Here is a 24693-nt window from a genome sequence, read left to right on the forward strand (position 1 = left end):
TGCCCCAGTGCTAGACATCACTATAAACTGTCACACTGCAGACATCGTAGCGATATGACTAAAAAATTGTTAAAGCTACATTAAAAATCTAAATCACACACACACACTTTTATTCTGCTGAATACTCCCAAGAAACTGAGTTGACTCAGCTCTGCCATCACATTATGCAATGGCAGATCTAGGTCTGTGTAGTCTGAAGTAGGATTTGACTTATCTCAGACTCTTTATCTTGTCAGTTTTTGCATTCAAATAATCTAGAAAATGTTTAAACTTTATCAGGCTTAGCTACAGATGTAATCTGTCTTAAAAACTGCCTTGAAAATAACCCCTAAACAAAGAGTATCATCCATATTCTGCGTAAATTTACACTGGACACATCCGTACCATTCAGAAACTGACAAATGTTTTCAGGATATCGGGAAGTTACGATGTTTACTACTGAAACCAGTCCTTCCAGACACTGATTTAGGAGCTGCTTTGCGCGAGAACCTTTGGCATCCTCTTTTTTCTGGTTCTTGGTGTAGTATGTCAGAAGCAGGCTGAAATAATTTGAAAGAAATGTTCGTATATATATATTTGGGCAAAAATATTTCAAAGCCAAGGAACAATAATTTACAAATGCTCACAGTAACATATTGCAGTTTATAAAATCAGTTCCTCTTAGAATTAAAAGAAAAAGCCCTAGATAGTGCAAAGTGACAGTAAATCTTTACTTTTTATTTCCCTTTCAAAGTAAAACTGGCAACAGATTCTCAATGTATATGGAATGAGATTGTTTCAAGTGATTGAAATTTACTCCACCTCCCACTTATGACTATTTTTTTTGTAAGAGAACAGTGCAGATGCAAAATGCAGAAACAAAGGATGATGAATAATAAATAAAAATGGATTGAAACAAAAATGTCAGCTTTCAAGCTGTTGCAAAATTTTCCCAGTGAAAACAAATTGCATCATAATCCAGGTTCCGAGTCTTCATGACCTTCAAGTGTCAAACTCCCCTCAACTTTCTAACAGTACACGAGTAAAAAGGTCTGCTACTGGAATCCGCAAAAGCACAAATATCCAATGACAGATTCATGTATGGACTACTAGGTATGAATGGTCTGACCCCTTCTTAACAGCAAGTTGGCCAGGACACTAAAACTTACAAGCCAGAATTCATAGGACAGGTGTTTTGTCCCTGTATTTGAGGCGGTAGGTCACCCTCACTGAATTGTACAACATGATAAGGACCATCCCCCTCTACAGCTGGTTCTTTCAGAAATGAAAAGCATTGGCTATAGCCTTCACTTCCAGAAGGTATATATAATGAGGTAACTTCTCCAGACACTACTTGCCACTGACCAATGTGGAGCATGCAATAGGTGGGCTCCCCAAGTCTGAATGGTGTCCATATATATCAATCATTTCCAGCTGGGGATTTTAGAGGAACTTCTGCCATGAACCACTGCTTGCTGCAGCACTGATGCAGGAATAATACTTTTAGTGTCAGTGTCACAAATAAGTAGAGAGAAAAAATTAATCCAAACAAGATTATCTACAAGCATGAGTGTAAAGAAAGATCAAGGTAAGCAACAAATAAAAACTAGATTACAGAGTGGCGCCATAATAGAGACATCTGACTTAAGTTTGAGTGAATCAACCTTGAGTACAATTCAGCTGGACTTGGATGAAATAAAGCAAAGTCTCAGAGGGAGCATTTTAAAAGCAGATTTCACATCTGCTATTGCTGACTTGGTGAAAAAAGATGACCTAACAGAAAATGTCTCAACTGAAGAAATATCAAATATCTTAACTCCAACTCAGCCAGTCATACTTCAGTGGATCATCATGGCTGTCCAGTAATTATGTTCAATGGGAAACAAATATGCAATAATTTCAATGAGACCAATTGTAGTAGGCCCAAGTGCAGTTTATTACATACATGTAAATTATGCAAGAATGACCACCCTCAGGCCAATTGTGATCAACCAAGAATGAGAACCACATTAAAACTCCAAGTCATGCTAAAGAAAATAATAAGAAGGACTGACAAGATACAGAGAAATTTTGTTCCTTCCATGCCTACAACTGCCACTACCCCCATAAATGATGACCTGCTTCTTCACGAGCTCTGCACTCATCCTGATAGACCCCTAATAAAATCAAAATCTTTAAAAGATGTTGCCTCTAGTTGTATAAGTATAAATCTATTCATCGTTTCTCAGCTTAATCGGTTTCATATCTGTGTGTGAATATTTTTCTGTACTAAGAACACCCTTTCAAAGCTCACAGGGATTTTTCACTAACTTAAGCTTTGAAAAAGTCTAACTTTCTTGAATTAGCACTCTTTTGACTACTACGCTAGATTTACTATTCCATAATGCTGTATTAGGATTTTAAGTCCATTAGTGCCATAGTCTACTTGTTCAAACAGAGGTAGGTTAATAAAATAAATATCTTTACTTTTTAATTTTATTTTTAGATTCTTTTTTGTTAGATTTATTATAACCTTTATATTTGGGCTATATAGTTTTATGGCACATGATCCTGCTGAGCTATATTATGACTAGAAAAGAAATGATAAGTGCACTCTACTTTTAAATTGTTTGTATTTTAATTTGGCTTGTTTGTCTGGCTTTTCTACATTTAATCTCAAAATACCGTTGAAATGAGCGGTTGATCATCATGCCATCTGTTTTGGATCATCCAGCATGTACATCAGATTCGAATTTAATGCCACTTTTTGGTTCAAAATCACTAACTAGCATCTCCTTTAATATTTTCCTTGCTCTTATAATCTGATATACTTCCTGACTTTAAAAATAAATTGCTTTCATTACTATGATCAGCCAGCATTTGCCGAGCTAAATCGTCATCTACTGATGAACAACGCTGTGAATCTGCCATTCTGGGTCTTCTCAATAGCCCCTGTTAAAAACACACATTTGTAAAACTTCCTTTATGCAAGGTTCAAACTTCGACACAATGCTTGTTACTGAGCCCAATGTGCCAATCAAATTTAGAAAAATAACCATTCATGTTAAGCCGAAGAAACCATATATGTCTACAGTTATGACAAAATACACGTCACAACAAGTGCTTCAGAATTTTTACCATTTCTACAAGTACTTTAAGGGTGAACAGCTGAAAAAAGTTGTATACTGCACTGAGAACATTTTCATATACATGACCTGAAATTAATTTGCAGGAGTTCTTGCGCATCATCGCTTACCAGGTGTGCAGATTCATAAAGTTTTGCACGAATCACATGATCGTGCACCCTGGGAGCATCTCTGAATATGAGATACAATGATAGTGGCAACTGTTTTGTGCATTAAAGACTGGCATGGTAGCCTTGACTTCATATGAACCAATCATAATTTAGAACTCTATATGCCAATATATATATATATATATATATATACACACACATTTACTCTCAAATGGAAATGTGCATTCAAAACAGAAAATTGCAAGGAAATTTTTTATTTAATTTTTTTAATTAAAAATCGGATTTTTAACACCCACAGTCAGGTCAAAAATATGGGGCAAATGTGGGAAAAATGGCTCACTTGGGAGCAATGCATCATTCAGGAGGAGCAGCGATAAGATTTTCAAGATGGCTGCCATGGCAACCATATTGGATGTCAGATCAGCACCATTTTTACTTAAGACCAGCTAGACATCATAAAAAGTCCATTCAGGAGGAGATGCGATAACAAGACTTCTGACGGCTGACAAGGAAACCATACTGGATGCTAGATCAGAACCATTTTAATTTAAGGCCCCCAAAGACATAATAAGAAGTCTTTTAGAGAAAACCCCTAGCCATTCAGGTAGAGTAGTGACACAAGATTTTAAAGACTGCAGAAGTGATGGCCATACTGAATGTCTGAGCTGCATCATCGTGACTTTCATGACCACTTAGACCATGGGATGATGTGTGTGTAAAGTTTCATAGCAATCCTCCAAGTAGCTTGGAGGAGCACTGATTAACGAACTGGGACAATGAAAGGTAGACAATAGACCATCCTACAAGCTTTATTTATATGACCAGTGGAGCTGACCATCATTACTGATGTTCCTTATCTGCAAATAATTGTGATTCTTCATGTCTTTATAAAGACAGATTTACCTTCCAAGAGTAGAGAAGTACTTGAAGAGTTTGGTTTTATTTTGGCCCTCAGCCCCATCACACTCCCCCTTCTCCTGGACTTGTGTTATTTTCTGCTGAGCCACACTCAGAATGTATTTTATAAAATCCACATTCTGCCGCAATGGCTCCAGACTGGACTGGTGACTGGGAACTTTATCACTGCAATATAATTATATATCTTATCACTGTAAGAAACCATGAAGTGAATCGCTTGACATTTTGACTCGTGAATGCAGTGAAATATTTCAAAATCTGAGTCAATAGAAATGTTAGAATGGCAAATGATAGAAATGTGACATATACAGTTGTAAAATCAAAGTAACCTAGCAAATTTTAAGGCTGGATTGAGTGGTGAGCTATGCTTACAGATAAAGAACCTAAATCCACTTCTGATATTAGGTTATTACATTTGACAACAGGGTCAACGGAAATGGACCATAACATTTGGACTAATTTAAGGTCCCTGTTTTATGAATTTAACCAAACTTTCCATGCAGACAGAAGGACTAGTAGATTAAAAAATTAACAAGTCTGCTGAATCTTCACCAGTCCTTCCCCCAAAACATATGAATCTAGATTAACAACCTTTTTGTTTTTTTTGAATATCACGATCATTCACAATTCAGAAGCACGAATTTTGCCTTAGAAAAATGTCAAGGTTACTTGAAAATATGTACTACAAATTCACAAGAAAAACAATTATTTACCAGAAATAATTCTTAAAAAAGAGAGGACACATTAAACACTTTTAAAGTCTCATCATCTGGAAATGATTAACTTAGAGAAAAAAAAAAAAAAAACAAAAAACAAAACCCCCAATTTAAAGTAGTACTGTATATTTTCATTTATAAGGCAAGTCAAATTAAAAAAAACAAAACAAAGATGCTGATCTGCTGTAGCGTAATATGCCTGCAGATCAGGGTCTATGCTGATTATTCTACTGATTACTCCTAACAAACTGCATAGACCCAGATCTGTTCGTGCATTATGCAGTGGCAGATCTGGGTCTGTGCAATTTACAGTTGGACTCTAAGATAAGTTAGTATATACAGTACCTGTTGCACTACAGTAAATAAATAGCAAGATCTCTCATTGAAACAGTATACATATTGTCAAGGAACAAAAGATATAACAAATGTTATACTTGCAAAATCTGTGAAGATAAATCATCCTCCCATAAATCTGCACTGTACGATCTGGGTCTATGCAGAGTTATGTATGATTAATTTGTATTGTTTGATAGTTTTGTTCCTCCATCAATGTGCTGTATGTTTAATTCTATTTTGGACTTGACCTTGTGCAAAATAAAGTTCACTTTGTTTCCAACAAGAGACAATGATGCTTTTATTTTGGTAAGCAAATAATACAAGGCTAATATTTTCCCTGTGAGTGTGGGTTAAATATTAGGATCATTATCAATAGAAGTAATCATATTTATTGGAGTCTAAGTCATGGTTATTGGAATTCCCCCCATAAAATACCTAGCCTACCTGATGTTTACCACATCCTTATTATAATTTTAGAAACAGATTTTATTCTGTAGAAAACCCAGAATGTTATAGAATGGAAAATTCCATTAAGTCACAATATTTCCAGAAAATGCTGTGACCAAGGTCAAGTAGAGGGCTTTATAATCTTGTTTATCTAGAAATTACTTATTCGTACTTTAAGATCTTGAAGCAGAATCATTTGTGTTCTTGTGTTTAGTAATTGATTGAGGAGAAATTATTTATTCAAATTATTTATTCACTGGAAACAAAAAGTGCTCAAAAATAATATTCTTGGAGAGAATTATAGTGAATTCAGACAAGTGACATTGTGGATTATATTATTGTGATCAATCAAAGACTGTTGTCACATCACCAAGTCACATGTCTCTACAGGCACATCAAGACCTTCAGTGCTGAATCTTATTTCGAATACCATTGGAATTTATTTAGAACTTTATTCATTAGGACCGGATATATAACTTTTAGGACTATTTGGGATTTAATTCACAATACTGTGAGTTCTTTCTAAATTTTCACTTTGTAATCAACGGAAATAAAAATTTTTTTCTGAATTTGACAAAACTTGTTGGTTTTTGCTCTTCTCTATTGCTTACTTTAAGACCATAGAGTTGTAATAGTAACTTGTTAGGAGTAATTAGTAGAACAACACAGGTCTGTAATGCATGAGGTAATGGCAGATCATAGTCTATATTGTTGGCAGCTTGATTTGCTGTTGTTATTTGTATAAGGTTTAACCGCATTTTTCAACACAGGATAGACTTTATACCTTTCCCTCAATAACTTGCACACAACAGGATCCACAAACATAGAGTGCACTATAAGTGAGGCAAAAGTTACCAAGGGACCTCCAAATATTGAAGAAAAAAAATTCGCTTTGACATCAAGAAAACGGGGGCGGGCGGAGAGGAGAAGGAGGAGACAGAGAGAGAGAGAGGGGGAGGGGGCCTTAGAGAACCAGGCTGTTTAATGACTGAATCCGCTTTTTTAAATGAAGCTGCTCATTAATGTTTAAAATACATTTATTTTCATAATGTCCAATATATGAAAGATCGTTCCAACTGGTTTCAACAACCATTACGTGTACGTGAAAAATCTGTATTACATCACTGCTTTTTGTTTTCTTGATGAGCCTGGTTCCCGTAGTGGTGTTTAATAGTAACCTGCCAAATCAGGAGTCCCCATAGCAGTGAACCAAGCTATTGACACAAGATTCCTTTTTTTCAAAAACATGCAACATTTATTTCGTGAGACAATCGTCATTGTTGAAACTGAACTTTTGTATTGTTCTAACTTCTATTAGTACAATATTGATGTCATGATTTCATTGGAAGTAATAATAAAATTTCTTATCATCCTTGAGGATATCTCTAAGTGCCAGTTCAAAAATTCTCTGAAACTCGCTTGCCTACAATGGTCTGTATCTGTGAAATCAAGCTCTTGGCTGCTTTGTTATCACTGATCATAGTTATGAAAGAGTCGGTTAATTTAAGGTAGTTTATGTTACATACACAATAACATTTATAACAGTGATCGATTGATCAAATGAAGTGAGTTCACCTGACATACAACCAGGGCCACTATATTTTAAGTTTTCAAAGATAACAGGAAAGTTAGTGAGGGCCGTCCCATTAAGATATATGTTGGGCCCAGTGAAGGCACTTTCAACATGGAACAGTCACTCATAGATGCATTTTAGAATTCTGTTTCATTTTCATACGAACTCTTTGAGCACTCTGAGTACCCTGACATTTTTTTTTAAATGCCTTCCCTGGCTGCTATGTTTGTTAAAATGGAGCAGCCCTGATTATTTCTATTGCTCAGGTCACCCAGGTTTTCCAGGTTTTAATGTTTATAAATACCTGACGAGTGCCTGAAGAATAGCAGTTATAAAGCTAACTGACAGTAGGCTGTGAGGAGCTTTTGCAGATGCTTTCCCTCCCTTTTTTCCAGCAGCAGCTGCCACCTTCTCCTTCAGAACATCACTCAGTTTGTGATAATTCTCAAACAACCGTAGCACCTGTTGACATCCAGTTTCACTGAAACATAAGTGGAAATTGGGAAATTTAAGGCAATATGCCTGGGATAATATTGAGGATAAAAGAATAGTCATTATTAAATTACCTGTACTAAAGCATATACAGCAGAATCGGGTCAGCTTGGATATGGCAAATTGTTTATATTAAATCTCAATGACTTGAAATATGGATAGTACAATGATCAAGATTTTACTGTATTCATAATGCTTTTGTTAATGCAGAGTGCTTCAAACATTTGGTTACCATCAGTACTTGCCTTAAGTCAAGTCAAACTGCAAACAACATTGATCCCGACCTGCCATAGCATAAAAAGGATCTATGTTGTGTGTTCTACTGAGTTCCCCTAACAAACTGCACAGACCCGGATCTGCCGGTGCATTATGTGATGGCGGCTCTCGTTCTGTGCAATCTGCAGCTGGACTCTTCTTATAAGCGAGTACACATGGTAGTTACTGCAATGTACTTTCTGCAGTATACCTTGAGTACACATGTACAGACATGGTTCCAACAGCACTCCAAGGACACTCTTCCTCCATTTGGGATTTATTACTGAGGGCTGTTCCAGTAAAACATGTCCCCCACCCTCAAGAGATGGGACTTTAAAAAACTTCTGTAGGAGGTCATGTTTCAAACTATTTTGATTCTGAGAGTGGAGGGCTGGTTAAGAAAATCACTACTGGTTTGGGTTGTGTCAAAAATATTAGAAATCACAGGTAGGGTTGTCAGAAAAAATGAATCTATATTTAAAATCACATCACCCTCCCCCTTCCTTAGCGATCTAACTAAATCAACATAAGGATCAGAAATGTTGCTAGGGAATGCAAGTGCACCAAATTAGCATAAATTAGTGCACTCTGAAAGCAGTGATGTGCAAAAACTCCCTCAAATTAGTTCAAAGTTGTGCATATAAAAAATTACTCTGTGCAGTATGCAGCTTTTATTTAGCTGTTAAACCTTAAAGTGCTTGTTGCAACTGAAGTTGCACTGCTGGTAGAGGTCTCATAGCACTTCTTATTGCCATCATTTTTTATTGCAACAACTGTTTACTCATTCTGACATGAATGGTTGTTAAATTAAATTTGACTGGTACATTTTGCACTGAAACATGCACTGCATCCTAGTTTTAACCTTACATTCATCAAGGAAGTCTAATTTGTCTTAAAATATGGACCACCTAGAAAACCCAAAATGACTGAATCTCACGACTTGTCTTCAGATGATGATTTCACTCACAAACACTGGGTGATGACAATGACTTTGAAGCATACAGGTCTATTGGACCTTGTCACTGTGTTACTGGAAATACCACTGATTTTTTAGCCCCAAACTGATGTTGAATAAAAGTCCCATGTACATGCTGGATGGACAAGCACACATCATGTCTTTCAACCTCCTATACAGAGTTATTTCAAAACTGAATGGAGAATACCACTCCTAAATACAAGCAAATTAAAGGTGGAGTGAAATTTTCATTTCTTTTGCCAAACATTAAGCATTTAGGGATTCTGTGCTAATTTAAGATAAGGATTCAGATGATTTGAATAAATAAGAATCTAAAAAGAAATCAGCCTTTTTATTTGATTATAATACCTAAATTTGGGATAATCTCCATTGATATGGCAATCAAATTTCTTTACATGAGCTTTCAGAATTGGGTCAGAAAAGGGAACTCCTTCTGAGCGAGCCTGGATAAACCATTAGTACAAGGCTGAATCTAGGCTTTATTTTTTTTTAAGCAAACTTAAACCTTTTATGCTGTAAACCAGTTTCCTCTTCTAGAATATAGGAAAGACAACTAAGCTTTTCTTTGCAGAGTGGACTCACTAATTCCTAGATCTCTGGTAAGCTGAATTTGTTGTTTGCCCTTCTTTAGTTGATCGTGGGCGTACAATTTCACCTGGGCAGAGAACGACTTGCTTTTGCGAACTTGCTTTTCCATAACAATAAAACACTTTTATAAAAAATAGAAAATTAATAATGAGTTCATAAGAAAAGACCATACACATGTAAAACCCCAGAATTAAGTGCAGTGAGGCTGCAATGGTCACAAGTCACTTTTATAAAGTTTTTTAAGCCAAATGCATGTATAATTTCATACCCATTTCAATTTCTATCTAATAAAGCAGACATTATTTACTGATCAACTGATTGCGTCTAATAACACCATCAAGCGCAGCAAACATGTTGGTGGCTTTCGTTTTTTTTGATGTTTATTAAATTGTGAGAATCTTTTATCAACCACCACATCGTCTGCTGCTTGGTTGTGTATGCAGTTAAAGAAGAAACACATGTCGGCTATTGTTTGAGCAATGACTGTATAAAGAATTAATTGAAGACAATTACAAAGACGTCTTACTGGCTTTACTCATGGATCAGTAATAAGTAACATTTCCAATAATATTTATTTTGGCATAACACTTCAAGAACCTGGTGGAATTGTTAAATTTCAGAAGCCACACCACGATTGTATTATATTTGAATTTATAAGTGAACTCTTCCAAAAAATGATAAACATTATACACACTATTTCTCATACGTTGCAAAAAAATATATTTTCCCAGGTACAAGAAAAATACACTTACATGTATTTAAAATTTCAGAAACCGCGCCATGTTCATATTATATTCGAACTCATACACGATCTCTTCCTCAAGATTAAATTTTTTTAGACACTATTTCACATACTTTGAACAAAAAAATATTTTTTAATGTGAGAATGAATATATAAAATTTTGGGAGCCACACCACAACCACATTATATCCGAATCTGTGTTATATCAGGGCGCGTTATAGCAAAGTCGTACTGTACTTGTCCATGCATAAAGAATTTTCCAATTTTGAAATCGCTTTAAAAAAAAACCACCTAGGAAAACAATTTTTCATTTTATTATAACTCACTTGTACTGCCTGACTGTGAAGGTGAACTCCATGAGGACTTCATAGGTACTCAGGACAAGAATGGCAAAGATATTATTCTTGACTCCAACACTATTAGCTAAGGAGAAGTCTGCCGATTTGTCCTGAAATGCAAAAAGTGTTTGCATAATGAATTTCACTCATTATCTTCTATCAATTGATCGACTTGTTCTCTGTGGATCTGCATCCCATTTATTATATACAGATATTTACTGATGAATATATTACCCAGTATTTGACCAAGAAAAATCTTTAACACAAAACTTTTAACACTGTTTATGCTGATGAGGCAAAAAACTAAACGCAATTTTTAGGTTGCCATTGCCATTCATGTTTCATCCTGATCACTTTTTATGCAATGCAGCTGATGATATGTAAATACAGTTACATTTTTTTTCTCAGCAGGCACCTCCATCTAGACGATAATATTCCTCATTTCATTTTCCCAAATTTACTTTCAAGGAATGAATGCCAAAACAAGAGGCCTAATACTGCACACCTGGTTTATGTAACAGTTGGCCATATCACTAAGCATGCTTATGCTGCAGTGTAATTTCCTATGTAAATTATGTCCCAAACTTGATATCCTGTTGATTTTACCTATTTTGCTATATCCGGCTAAAAAATTCTTCTAACTAGGCATAACTGATAAGCGACAGATCAAACAAATTACCTTAAGAGTGGTAAGAAAAAAAGCCCAGTCAATTGGATGCAAGATCACCCCATTAATATGCAATGAGCTAATTACTTAGACAGTCCAAAAAAAATTTCTCGACTTGGTACATCTGGATACAGTAAAACCTGTCATGAGCGACCTCTGCTATGAGCGACCACCTGTCATTTCCGACCACAATCGTAATGCACGGATCGATTTTACTATATAAATGCTCTGTTATGAACGACCACCTGCTGAACGCGACCAGCGACCGCGATTTCTTGGCAAAATATGCATTTTGACACTGCTATGAACGACCGCATCGCCAAAAAATCAGAACAGATTGACACCACTGACCTTAACTTAATCCTTTGTAAACACTAGAGCTCGGGATAAATGTAGTATGCAAACAAAGTGCACATTAAATAACACTATAGTTGAACAACCATATATCGGGATAAACACCTCTAACCATCATTTAATCCTTTGTAACAAAGACTGCATAAATAGCAAAGATTGCTCTAATAAAGTATTTAAAAATAATTTGTCTTGCTACAGTACCAGTTTTGTGAAATTTACAACTCCAGCGTACGGTGTCATTTGTAAACTGCAGTAAACCAGACTAAAGTACATGTCACTAACCGCCATTGTAGTGCCGAAGTCATGTGAATAGCCAGTAAGAGTAACATCAAAAGGAGTAATGATGGATATACGCAGTCAATTTAGAGGTTTGTATTTTTTCTTTATCTGTATGAAATCACAAAATGCCGGTAGTCCTTATGTCCAAGTGAGAAATCGTTTGAAAGGGCTTCAGTGTTGGTTTGAGTACGTCGTTTGCTTTCCAATTAATCCATAATGCCTGGAGGGTGAATGAGCTCATTGTCTTTAATACTAGTAAGTGAGAATCATTTCCGGACTTTTTTAAAATTATTTTTTATTTCTTTTGTTAGTGTTTCACCAAGCCACAATCTGTTTACGTGGGTGCAGATGGTCGGAACATTTGTTTATCGAGCTATAACGCTGTTGATTTAAACTTCGTCTCAGAATAAATGTACAGTATTGTTTCCTGATGAGTTAATTATGTCTTTTGGTTTCATTCATTTGTACATAATATATATTTATTCCACAATTCCCCAAAACCTGATCAAAACCGATAGTCTTTATAATGTCAACACCAATAACAACAGCAGAATCTCCGCTGAAAAAAAGAAAAATTTTAACACTGGAAGAAAGGATTAATGTCATTGAAAGAAATGAAAAAGGCGAGACCACTCGCAAAATAGCAGTCAGCTTAAGCGTCGGTAAAACTTAAGTTCAAAATGTAATCAAAGACAAGAAGTCCATTAGAAACGAATGGCAGAAAGGTGCACAAGCACTGAGGAAATATGCCACGGCATGACGGACAGTTTACGGAGATCTGAACGAGCAAGTATGGGAGTGGTTTTGTGTTGCAAGGAGTAAAAACATACCAGTACGTGGGAAGTTGATTCAGGAAAAGGCAATAATTGAGATACATGTTCAGACCAAATAGCTGAGTAAAACATGTCAACAAAGAAATATAATGGATTTCTTTCAAAAAAAAACAACTGAATAAGTGTATAAAATAAGATATATACATCATATCTAACTGTTCATTTTTTGTACATATTAATGTGATGTTGAAATATAAATTTTATTCTCGTTGTTTGATAGATGTATATCTTTATTATATAAAGATATTTTGAGAGGAATGCATGCATTATTTAACAAGATTCATGAATAAAGGATATGATACATGTACAGTGAGTATGGGTATTATTTATTTTTCAACAATGCTAACTATTGACCCTGAAAACCAGTCCATTTTCACACACCTCTTATGAGAGACCACCTGTCTTGAGAGACTGCTTTTGGTTGGCAGAAGGGGCGGTCTCTCATAACAGGTTTTACTGTAATACATATCTGTGATTTTTACCAATGGGCAGAGAAAGTTGCCAGCAATTGACCCTGCCCCATAACTCTTTAACTACTTAGGATCACAAATTTTATCAGAGTGACACTCAGTAACTTCCACAATTATTGAAGACCATGGCAAATTTATGAATGACAGACTGCTATCATTGTCACTTACATTCAAAGAAACTTTGTTCTTATAGGAAGGGTTGACTTGCAGGTGAAGGACAATATGATGGAGGTAAAATGTTAAAAAAATTTCCTATAGCAACCCTGAAGTTAAATTCTGCCCATTCCATGGTTGGATTGGAATGCAGGACTCAGGAAAACCACTTGTCCTGTTAAAATGGGCTCTGCTGAGGAAAGATTTACTACTTAATCATCCCTGGGAACAAATCTGCTTGCATGTGTTATCCTTATTGCTTCACTTCAATAGTAAGTGGTAATGGTTCAGATGACGTGCCATTGTCCACAACACAAGTGAAATTGTTGAACTAGCAAGGAGTTTCCCCAATGGGTACTACAGAATTATCTGTTGCCTTTCCACTTAAACAAGTGGACGATGGATGCATCCTTGTATTCCTGGTCCAAGGACGGGAAGAGTTCAATGAATTTCTGTGCCCCCAGTTTTGTATACTTGTGCAGGTATAACATCCATACCAGGTGCTTTTCCATTTGACAGCAGGTAAATTGCTTTCTCAATTTCAGTAAGCTCTGGGATCAGCAAGTGATGTGTTGATTTCCACTTGGGGCATTCAATCAATTGCCTCACCACTGGTAGATGATTGTTGAATGTTTAAGTGTTCTGCCCATCTGATTGATGATTGTGATAGTATTCAAATTATCAAAGAAGTTCTTCATGTCATTCCTGCGTACAAATGAATCTCATCTACCTTGTTGCTCAGCCTTGTCTTTCAACTCACTGGGTTTCTACATTGGACAATCCTCTTGACGTTGTTGAAGGCTGACTTCTAATATGACGATGTGCTGTCTTCTAGAAATGCTGTCTTAAAAAACAGGCCTTTTGTAACTGTTTCTCATTCAGTAGTCTCTGTATGGTAGCATTGTTCATATCACGTCTTAAAAACCTAATAATGTTTCCTACCTTAAATATTCTCAGCATGTTTTTTTAATGTTTTCTAGTTTCATGGTGTTTGTTTTCGTAATCATATCATTATATGTTTTTTATCTTATAGGTGTTGTCTAATGTTGTAAAGCACTTAGAGCTTCTAAAGATTAGGTGCTATACAAAGTCCTCATTATTTTTATTATATCAAACCAATCCCTCTTTTTCCAGACAGTACAAGTCTTGTATGTATCTGGTTGTCATTCAAGCCCTGTGGGAGATTTGTGACCTTGCTGGCTAGCTATGATTTCATGGAAACCCAACATTAGCTTCACATCTCTCTTCTTAACTTCAGCCACTACAATGACAAACAATGGCTCCTACTTTCATGAGTTGTACTTCCTCAGCTAGGAAAGTTTCACTTAGGCGAGCGCTAGATGCTGAATCAGGCCAGATCTCTCTCTGGTCTATCAGCTGCTGTACTGTCCATTAGTATGTGGACATTCCAGACACTGATGGGGAGTTGGTGCCCTTGAGTAGTTCTCTAGAAATGGAGGTTTGACTGAAATTGATTAAGGAGTATGAAAGTTTGTGAAAATTGCAGAGAAGCTTGGAATTCTTTTAAATATAAGTTGGTGATATTTTTTAGTTTGAAAATAATCAAAATATTGATAGTAATATTGCTGGCTTCTTTTATATGGCTTGACAATGTATCAATAAAGCTGCAGAGTCATGCAAAAATCAGTGATCTGGCCAGAAATTAAGACCAATTGATAGCCGAAAATTCATCCTGTTTTAATATTTTCTGGCTGTTAACTTCACATATATTATAAGATGTGTTAGAGCTTGTTGAAAGGAAAAACTTCTCCACATTAAAGTGACACCTAGATTATTAAAGATTGCAAAAAAACATTAAGAAATTGCATGTTAGATGTAAAAATACAATTTCTCGAGTTACAAACATGGTTTCTTAATTATATATATAAGAAACCAAACATTAGATGGAATTTATACTGTGTTCACTCAGAATATAATATTTTTAAGGTTTTGGCCCCTTTTAGTATCAAGCTTGCATTATGTACCTGTGGTTTTCCAGTTATGTAGTGTAGTGGGCAAGTGTACTGTTTTGAATAAGTGATGACAATGACAGGTATCTACTGCAACTCATTCGTTCTGGGTAAGAGTACTTGAAATGTTCATGAGCCCTTGGAATGTCCAGGCATGTTTGTATAATCCTCATTGATGATAGGGGTGGGATAGGAGGTGGGATTGTCCTGCTGCTTTACACTCTGGAGTCTGGGTTACAACATTCCATAGGTAATGATGATCAATGTGTGTGATCATTTTCCATGTTGGATATGCAATCAAAAGTGGTCACATCACGTCCAGCACTCAATGTAGTGCAGCCTGTGGAAAACTAGCCTGGCATGGCTAGTTAAACTGGCTTGGATGACTCCAAATATTGATTTGCAATGTAAAACAGATGGCTGGTCAGTTGGTCAGCCAACTGAGCAGTCTCCTGGGCACAAGACACTGTTGCTGTCAGCACTGTGAAGTGATGTGCTCAGCTGGCTCGCCAGTCCAAGACGACAGAAGCATGACTGCTAAAACCGTACATGAATTGTCCAGACAACTAGAATGGATGGCATAGAGTGGATCATAAATGACTTGGGCTGGCCAGTCAGTTTGGTAATCCTGCATGACTGGCTTCCATTTTTCTAAAGTCATGTGCAGGCAGGGAAAAGGACTTGTATCCAATGGGGTACCAAGTCATATTTTCAGCAAATCATTACTCGACATCACTGATGATAATGTCTGTTGCAAAATATGAATTGTTCACTATTCCAATTCTTGAATGGAATCACTCACTGTAGTGTTGACCGAGTCTGCAGTTGCATTATAAGCCCACATGGGTTTTGTTATTTTCGTTGTGGGTTTGAGGTGGCATCTCGACAACCCCTACAGGATTCATCAGCAATTTCGAAGTTGGGTGGAGGTTTAAAATTTCCTGTTCAGATGATGCCGAGTGTACTTGTTTCAGCCTTCCTTTTTGTCACCACTGACTTTTTTGGCTCAAAGTGCAATCGTTTCTTTTTCTTCTCAATGAGAACCTCTTTCGTTTCAAGCTGGTGCTTGTATTGGCGACATGCAGTGCACATATTCTGACAGAGGGCAACGTCTATTCTCATGCAAGAAAGCTTTCTTCTTATAAGAATTATTTGCACTTTTTTCCAGATGCCTTCTGAGCTTCAATTTTTCTGTATGCAGCTTCCTTTGTAGGTGCTGTTTCAAACTCTTCCAAAAGGGATTACCATAATTCAGATCTTTACTGCAGAGGTCAAAAAATGCCAGTCCTCTAGTGTTCAGATTTCTTATAAACTGACCAACTAAATTTCCGTCAACTTTTCACTCCAGCCATTCCCGTTTTCATACATTTTTAAAATCTTTATCTAAACTTTTCATGTCATGGTCTCTCTCACCAACTCGGTATGCCATGTTTTGCAAGCAAGCTTCTTGTTCTTTACATTGCCATTAGTTTCCATTACACTTAGATTCACTGGATGAATTTAAAATTCTGACCAATCAGAATACTCTTTATGAGAGTGGTGTGCTAATTAATATATGGAACAAATAATTTACAAAGGTCGTTGCAGAATGTGAGTGGACAGACCGTTTTAAAAAAACCGGATTGGAGATGATAAAAAAAACTGATTATATGTATTAAAAAAACTGATTCAAGCCAGGAGAAAAGCGGAATTTTGCTTTAAAATAGAGAAAAATCATGTCTGTGAGAAACAGCTAAAATTTAAATTTGTCAATATTATAAAAACTGATTCAAGCCAGGAGAAAAGCAGAATTTTGCTTTAAAATGGAGAAAAATCATGTCTGTGAGAAACAGCTAAAATTTAAATTTGTCAATATCTATAGTAATGTCATAAAAAATTGTATTCCTCCTGGCAGCATCTTAATGGTAGACAATAATGTACAAATCCATATCCCAATACTGATGGAAACTGGATCAGAAATCAAGGCTCCATATTAGTAACATGCAACTACTGATGGATTGATGCATGTTCAAGGAAAGAACACAGATCCATACCATAAGTTCCACTTTCCTAATGGCCAGGTAAGTTAAAAAGGATATTTTATGGTCCCTTGAATGTCATTTTTAGATAGGGGATCTGTGGTGGTTCAGTCATTAAATGCTTTGAACTTGTGACCAGAAGGGTGTGGGTACCATTCACACCATAGGATCAGCCCAGACTGGCTGTTATGGTGTCCTTGGGCAAGGCTCTCAACATGCCTCTGCAAAACTTTCAAGTGTTGCATGCTGTTAAATACCATAAACCAAATCTTTACCGACTGGTTTCACTGTTATATAATAATATTAACAATTATAATGTTGAGTGCTTTTGTGACACTGAAGCAATGTCATGATTTACACAATAAAAGAAAGCTAAAAGGATTGAAAAGAAGGTCTAAATCATCAAAATATGTCCACTTCTATCATGGCATCCCTAATCCTAATATAAAAAACCACTGCAATCTTGATTCTAAGCTATCTAATTTTCTCCAACATTTAGGTCTACAATGACGCCTAAAAATTTGTGATACATATGCTGCAGTTTACAGTCTTCCATTTCACTTTGCAATCTAGTTGTTCCCAAAAATGGGTCTACAATGAGACCCGAAACTCTTGAAATGAAGGCTCACAAGTTCAAAGTCCTCCATCTCGCTTTCAATCATCCTCTGTATCAGAGATTCCATTATATCCTCAAGTTCTGTCTGAGCGCTGCTAGGTTCATTGTCATCCTCGTCTATACCATTTTCTCTCTGCTTGAGCTGTATATCTCTCACCTTGTCAAGACAAAGCTGCACACAGCAAAGCAGGTGGGCCTAAAATTAAAAATGTTTCAATGAAGTTTATTATGCAGCAATAATAAAATGATACAGGCATTTGTGTCTATCCTATGTAATGATAATGAAAGGATGTAGGCATTTGTGTCTATCTGATGTAATAACAATGAAAGGATATAGGCATTTGTGTCTATCCAATGTAACAACAATGCATGGTTATAGGCATTCATGTCTATCCAATGTAATAACAATGAAAGGATGTAGGCATTTGTGTTTATCTAATGTAACAACAATGCATGGATATAGACATTCGTGTCTATCCAATGCAACAACAATGAATGGATGTAGGTATTTGTGTCTATCCAATGTAACAATAATGAAAGGATGTATGCATTCACATCTGTCCAATATATCAACAATGAAAGGATGTAGGCATTCACATCTGTCCAATTTAACAAGAATGAAAGGATGTAGGCATTCACATCTGTCCAATTTAACAAGAATGAATGGATGTAGGCATTCATATCTGTCCAATTTAACAACAATGAATGGATGTAGGCATTCATATCTGTCCAATTTAACAACAATGAATGGATGTAGGCATTCATATCTGTCCAATTTAACAACAATGAATGGATGTAGGCATTCATCTGTCCAATTTAACAACAATGAATGGATGTAGGCATTCACATCTGTCCAATTTAACAACAATGAATGGATGTAGGCATTCATCTGTCCAATTTAACAACAATGAATGGATGTAGGCATTCACATCTGTCCAATTTAACAACAATGAATGGATGTAGGCATTCATCTGTCCAATTTAACAACAATGAATGGATGTAGGCATTCATATCTGTCCAATTTAACAACAATGAATGGATGTAGGCATTCATATCTGTCCAATTTAACAACAATGAATGGATGTAGGCATTCGTGTCTATCCAATGTAATAACAATAAAAGGATGTAGGCATTTGTGTCTATCCAATGTAATAACAATAAAAGGATGTAGGCATTTGTGTCTATCCAATGTAATAACAATAAAAGGATGTGGGCATTTGTGCCTATCCAATGTAATTACCTTAAATACAAGCCATACACAAAGTATGGTCCAGGTATGCAATGTAGAACTAGTTATTGTACAAAAAAATTAGTTTTCTTCTTTCTGTCACAGCGAACTTGATCTTTGATCCCCAAAGCAAAAGGGCTCTTCCTAACTCCAAGTGGAAGCCAGCCAACAAAGTCTGGCAATTGTAGATGGTAGAGAACTCGACTTACTGCACAGAAACCATTTTTCTTCTTTCAATCAGTGACCATGACTTTTTACCTTTTGTCATCAAAATTGACTGGGATTTTCCAACCCCAAGTCATCCATAAAGTTTGATACCTGTCGATGTTGGACAAATCTAGTTATTGTTGAGGAAAAAAGATATTGCTAACAGAGAGATGGATAGACAGGCAACATCATAAGATAATAAACTCCACCTTATGGTCAGCATATAAAAAACTATTGAATTTTTACAGGAACAGAAGGAAATTCTTATACAGCTAAATCTGCTAAAAGGCTGTTGAACAATGGCACTTACAAGCTGCATTCCATGTGAAGATATAAACTAAATTGTCAAGGGCCATAACTGTATCCCAAATGGAATCGACAAAACAAAACCAATAAATGGCATATTTAGGTCTGCAAAACAGTATAGACAAATGTGAAAATGTGGTTACCTACCCTCTCTGCTAGAGTGTGGCGCTGCATACTTAAAACTTCTGGTAAGTACACAAAACGAGCTACTGACTGAAGCTGTCAATGCTTGTGATGGTACATACATATAAGTACATGTGTTCACATGCCTGTGTGATGGAATACTGTTATTAGTTATCTTAGATGCACATGTTTTACACAGAATTTTATTTTTCATTATTGGATTGCTGGTGTGGTTTTTTTTGCATAAAAATGTATACAAATGGATTAGTAGCTCTCTAGTCTCTCACTGAATGTAATGTATAAATGATAAGGTGAAACAGTTATACATGTATAGATGAGAAAATTTCATTCAATCAAAGAATCAAGAAAATTCAGCAACTCACTGATAACATCACATATCAGATGGCAACTGTATGTATATCCCCCAGTTTAATTTCTTTCATTTATTATGTAATTCATTCAAGGATATGAAACGCTTATTGTGTCATTGACAAGCACATGAGTAGCAGCAACAGCTACATCCATTCTTTTTATAGGTATCCACATGGAGATTGGGTAACGTTTTTTTCACTTTATTAATGCAAGTAATACTTTAATAATAATTGCCCCATTTGTTGGTAGATTTCTAAACACATGGATGATTTTCTTACATTAAACTGGGCTGCCTGGCAGTCCCAGAATTTTCACCTTGAAATATACCAATCAAATATTAGTAAATTTATGCTTGCCAGAACTTTTACCTCATTCCATTCATCTTGACACTGCTTTTAAGTGGATTAAATCATACTATGTCAGAGCTCAAGCTGAACTCCAGCATTTGACTGAAATTACATCTCTCTAGCAATAACAGGATCAAGTTTACAAGAAAAAAAGAAGCAGTGTACAAAGTTCAAAATAGTCATTGAAACCAAGGTTTCTACCTATTTTCATGTGAGATGATTAAATGCTTTTGAAATATTATCAGAAGTTTATAAAAAATAGTTACACATTTTCATATTCTTCACTAAAGTTGCTGTAAAACGTAAAACAGAAACCTCAAACATAACTTTTTCAAAAATAGACAAATTTATCATACCAGAAGTCCCCTTTTCATATGATAGAATGATTTAATATTGGACACAATCATTATTCTTTTCTAGCAATGGACCTGGATATAGTCACCGATTCATAATTTGTTTCAGACAAGGCAACAAATTCAATTTTTCATACCACTTTACAAACTGTTTGAGTTTTAACTTTGATTATTCATGCATACATTTCAAACCTGTGAGAGGTATAAGCATAATTTTTGCTAATATATGTGGAAAAATGCATAATGTGAGCATAAAATGTGTAATCTAAATATTATATGCCATAATTACAGTAGACTATGAAATATATACGTTTATTTTGCTACTAACCTGGCTCTGCATGAGGTCAAAATTCTTGGCAAAAATGATCCAAATCCATGTGGATTAGAACCAGAAAATACAAAACAAATGGACAAATTATTTATATTCAACACTCAACTATTCTATATGTCAAACTTTCGCTGAAGTCCACAAATTTGTTTGTGCTCAGTCTGAATGCTGTATTACATCTGCCTCACATTCTTCTTTCCAATTTTTAAAGCGGTGTTGATTTGACCATTTTCTGATCAGACATGTTTTCATGTTCAAAATGATCCATCCACTTTTCATCCACAAGATGCACAGTAAAATCCCAGTATACTAAACATCTGGCATGATTTTCTTTAAAACTACAGACTGGTCTGCTACCTAACTTCATTCTTGAAATAAATGAAAACATGTCTATTATCTTGCAAGACAAATTAACTCTTATGCTATTCTTATGCAGCAGTTTTTCTTTTTAAAATATTCTTAAATTTATATTATGAGTGGGATGGAGAAAATGATAAAAATAACAAACAAAACATTTTATTACTTCATTTTTATTTTTTAATGTACCAGAAAAGTGTAATCCACTGACAGGCAAGCATTAGATATAATTATGTGGGGAAAAAAGGCTTAATAATTACACCAAAACTGTAATGGTTGGCATGTATGTCAATGCATGGCACTTAAACATATGGAAGTGTAATGGATGTGTGCTCCTTCCTTAATTTAACAATTTATTTGACCAGCAGGTTTGAGACTAGACAATGCATATTAGTAATGATGAATACACACTTCTTGCACTTTGCATCATGATTATTTGAATTCAATCCATAGCTTGAGATTTTGTTTGCCAAGATATGCTTGGAGTTACATTTTCTAGGTTAAATGTAAATGACTTTCAACAACTGTACTTCTAATTAATCCAATCAAGTTCATCTTGACATTCTATTTCATGCTTATTTGCATTGTAAAGGAAAAGTAGTTTTTAACAGTGTTCATTATTCTAGTTTACTTAACTGTGCTTGCCCTGTAAATACATTGCAAAGATTGCAATTTTTAAAAAAACAGAACAAAATCTTGATGTGAAACTAATGTTACTAAATTACCATAAAGCATCTTAATTCCAGTAACACCTGTTAAGTTGTTAAGTAACAAAAAACTTATTAGAATGCAGCTTAAAATTTTATTTTATTACATGAATAAACTTGCTTCATATTATGGACTTATTAAAAACAGCTAAATGTATGCCAAGACTGCAACAGCAACTTCTTTTACCACTGCAATTTTAAAAAAGGCAACATCTCTACAAAACAAAAGCAATAACTAATTTGGGTTACACTATACACAAAGCCTTAAAGTATTAATTCTTTGTACATCTCCTATAAAAGGGCATCAGAAAATCAATTACAGCAAAGATTTAGTGTTATGAGAGATAGGAGTAGGGGTGAAAAGATTCATCGATATTCTAATACTTTTGCTGTAATGATACACATATTGATACAAGAGACAGGGACATGATACAAAAGGATACTTACCGTATACATTATTTTAGTTTTCAGCAGTCACGAATAATTATTATTAGTTTGCTTTATTATTCTTTCATTTAGATATCATCTGAAACAGCATCTGCAGTTACACGCACTCATTTTTTATTAGCAAAAACAAAAAAGACTATTGAGAATACTCACTTGCCGTCTATAAATCAACACAAAGTCACATGGTTTATAATTTGGCCCCCCCCCCCGCTAGTTATCTTAACCCAGCAGCATATTCAGTATATACTATATACTCCAAACATGTTCCACATGTACACCACTTCCTTGATAACTAGCGCTCTGATAACTCACAAACCCTCTTATAATGTGGCAAGGATCCCATGTTTTTTAAAACCAGAAAATACAAAAGAACAATTGATCTCTATTTCTTGAACTTGAAAAAACAAAATAGCAACAAAAATTGGTTAGTGACACATTATTATATCGCTCATTTTATGGTTGAAAATGGTAGATATGACCTGGAAACTTTAATTAAGATCTTGAAATTGTCAACTTTTAATAAGAAGTCATATAATTGGTTACATTTTCTTTCCAAATGACATTTTTAGTACACCGTAATTAAAGATATTCACGGAAATTTCAATCAATGAAAATGTCACTTATGCCTAGTGCAGAGCTGTGCACCCCCTTATAATGCTTTTCAGTATTTCATGTCACCTTTCAGTATTCTTCACAAGTGCACCCCAATAGTAACGCACAACATTACCAACGCATCTTTATTACATTTTTCAACCAAACTGACAATACAAACAATGATCCATACTGCAAAAATGATGCAAAATATTTCATATTTACAATATTTGAAACATAACACAGTTAAAAATAATATATTAATCATCATCAGTGTTGAGCTTAGATGCTGAACGTTACAGCAAAGCAGTGTCAAATTCAGTGCTACATGTATGCTGGAATGAGGATCATTGACTTATCTTATTCATGTCAAGGTAGGCGCTTTTCAACTTCTGTAGTTGTTCAACTGAGTGCTGACGTTGGGATTCAAATGGTGACCAGGTTTTGATTTAATAAGCAACAATGCTTCTAGAGTGTCGTTTTCCATTGATGACCTCTGCTCTGTTCTGTTCTTACGCACTATGGAGAAATTCTCTCACAGTGGGCATTACTGTCAGGAATGGTTAATATTCCTCGCATTATAGCTGAAAGTTCACTAAGGAACAATGCCCCCTCTTCATCCTTCTTATTGCCAACTGCAGCCTAGGTTTCATCCATTCTTTGTCTGGTGCAGGTGGATAGGTCTGTATATTGATATATAGCAAACTGCTCATCAACAGTGTTGATAGTGCAACCAGGAGGCTGTATTGCTGGAAATCTATGCAGGAAGAAAGATCACTCAATTTGGCTGTCTGTTGCAAAGAAGAATCTGCTACAACTGCATGTCTCAAGATTGGTTCTTTGAGAGGAAGCTTCTCAATCAGGTAACTGCAAACACTCTTAAAGTACAGCTTTACATCCCCATAGAACTGCTTGATCCGCATGTCCCTCAAACCATTATTGTCAGAGTCGGCAATGAAACTGTGGGAAGCATCACCTATGATTAAGTCCTTGTTGTCTTTTAAACTGTAGCTGCTTTTTAAGTCAACAGCTTCAGGCACACAACTTGACATGGCAACTGGTTTGACAAAACGACCAAGTACTTTCACAATCTGGCTGACCAGCATTTTTCTCAGTATATTTATCTTCGGTTCTTCTGACTGGAGACCGACAAGCACATCATCATACAGCTTGACAGTATAGTCCAGAAACAGAACATACAGCTTGTTTGTAGGCAATTTCAGGAACTTAAGGATGTTTTCTACTTTCCTGTGAGCATATGGTTTGTCACTGCTCTCGGCAACCTGTGTTGAAGATGAAACTGACTTGGTCTTGAAATCATCAAATTCTGCTTTAAAGAACTTTTTCAAAGGTTCCCAATTTTGTAGCAATC

The 24693-nt window shown here is 35.6% G+C and overlaps 1 protein-coding gene across 2 annotated transcripts in view; it reads right to left on the reverse strand.

Annotated features, from left to right (window-relative positions):
* Positions 1-24693, reverse strand: part of LOC149795258 (Fanconi anemia group I protein-like) — a 164497-nt gene that overhangs the window by 51674 nt on the left and 88130 nt on the right. For both annotated transcript variants that reach the window (XR_016422292.1, XM_089964989.1), the window contains exons 19-23: positions 17969-18151; positions 10584-10705; positions 7509-7685; positions 4118-4297; positions 385-539 (exon numbers count right to left, since the gene is read on the reverse strand). Coding sequence is in view for 1 of the 2 variants with exons in the window: in XM_089964989.1 (XP_089821115.1) it covers positions 385-539; positions 4118-4297; positions 7509-7685; positions 10584-10705; positions 17969-18151 (817 nt within the window). In the remaining variant the exon portion in view is untranslated. The remainder of the gene's footprint in view (positions 1-384; positions 540-4117; positions 4298-7508; positions 7686-10583; positions 10706-17968; positions 18152-24693) is intronic.

The sequence above is a fragment of the Sinohyriopsis cumingii genome, chromosome 7 (assembly GCF_028554795.1).
Source record: "Sinohyriopsis cumingii isolate HCF-2022 chromosome 7, ASM2855479v2, whole genome shotgun sequence".
Lineage (NCBI taxonomy): Eukaryota > Metazoa > Mollusca > Bivalvia > Unionida > Unionidae > Sinohyriopsis > Sinohyriopsis cumingii.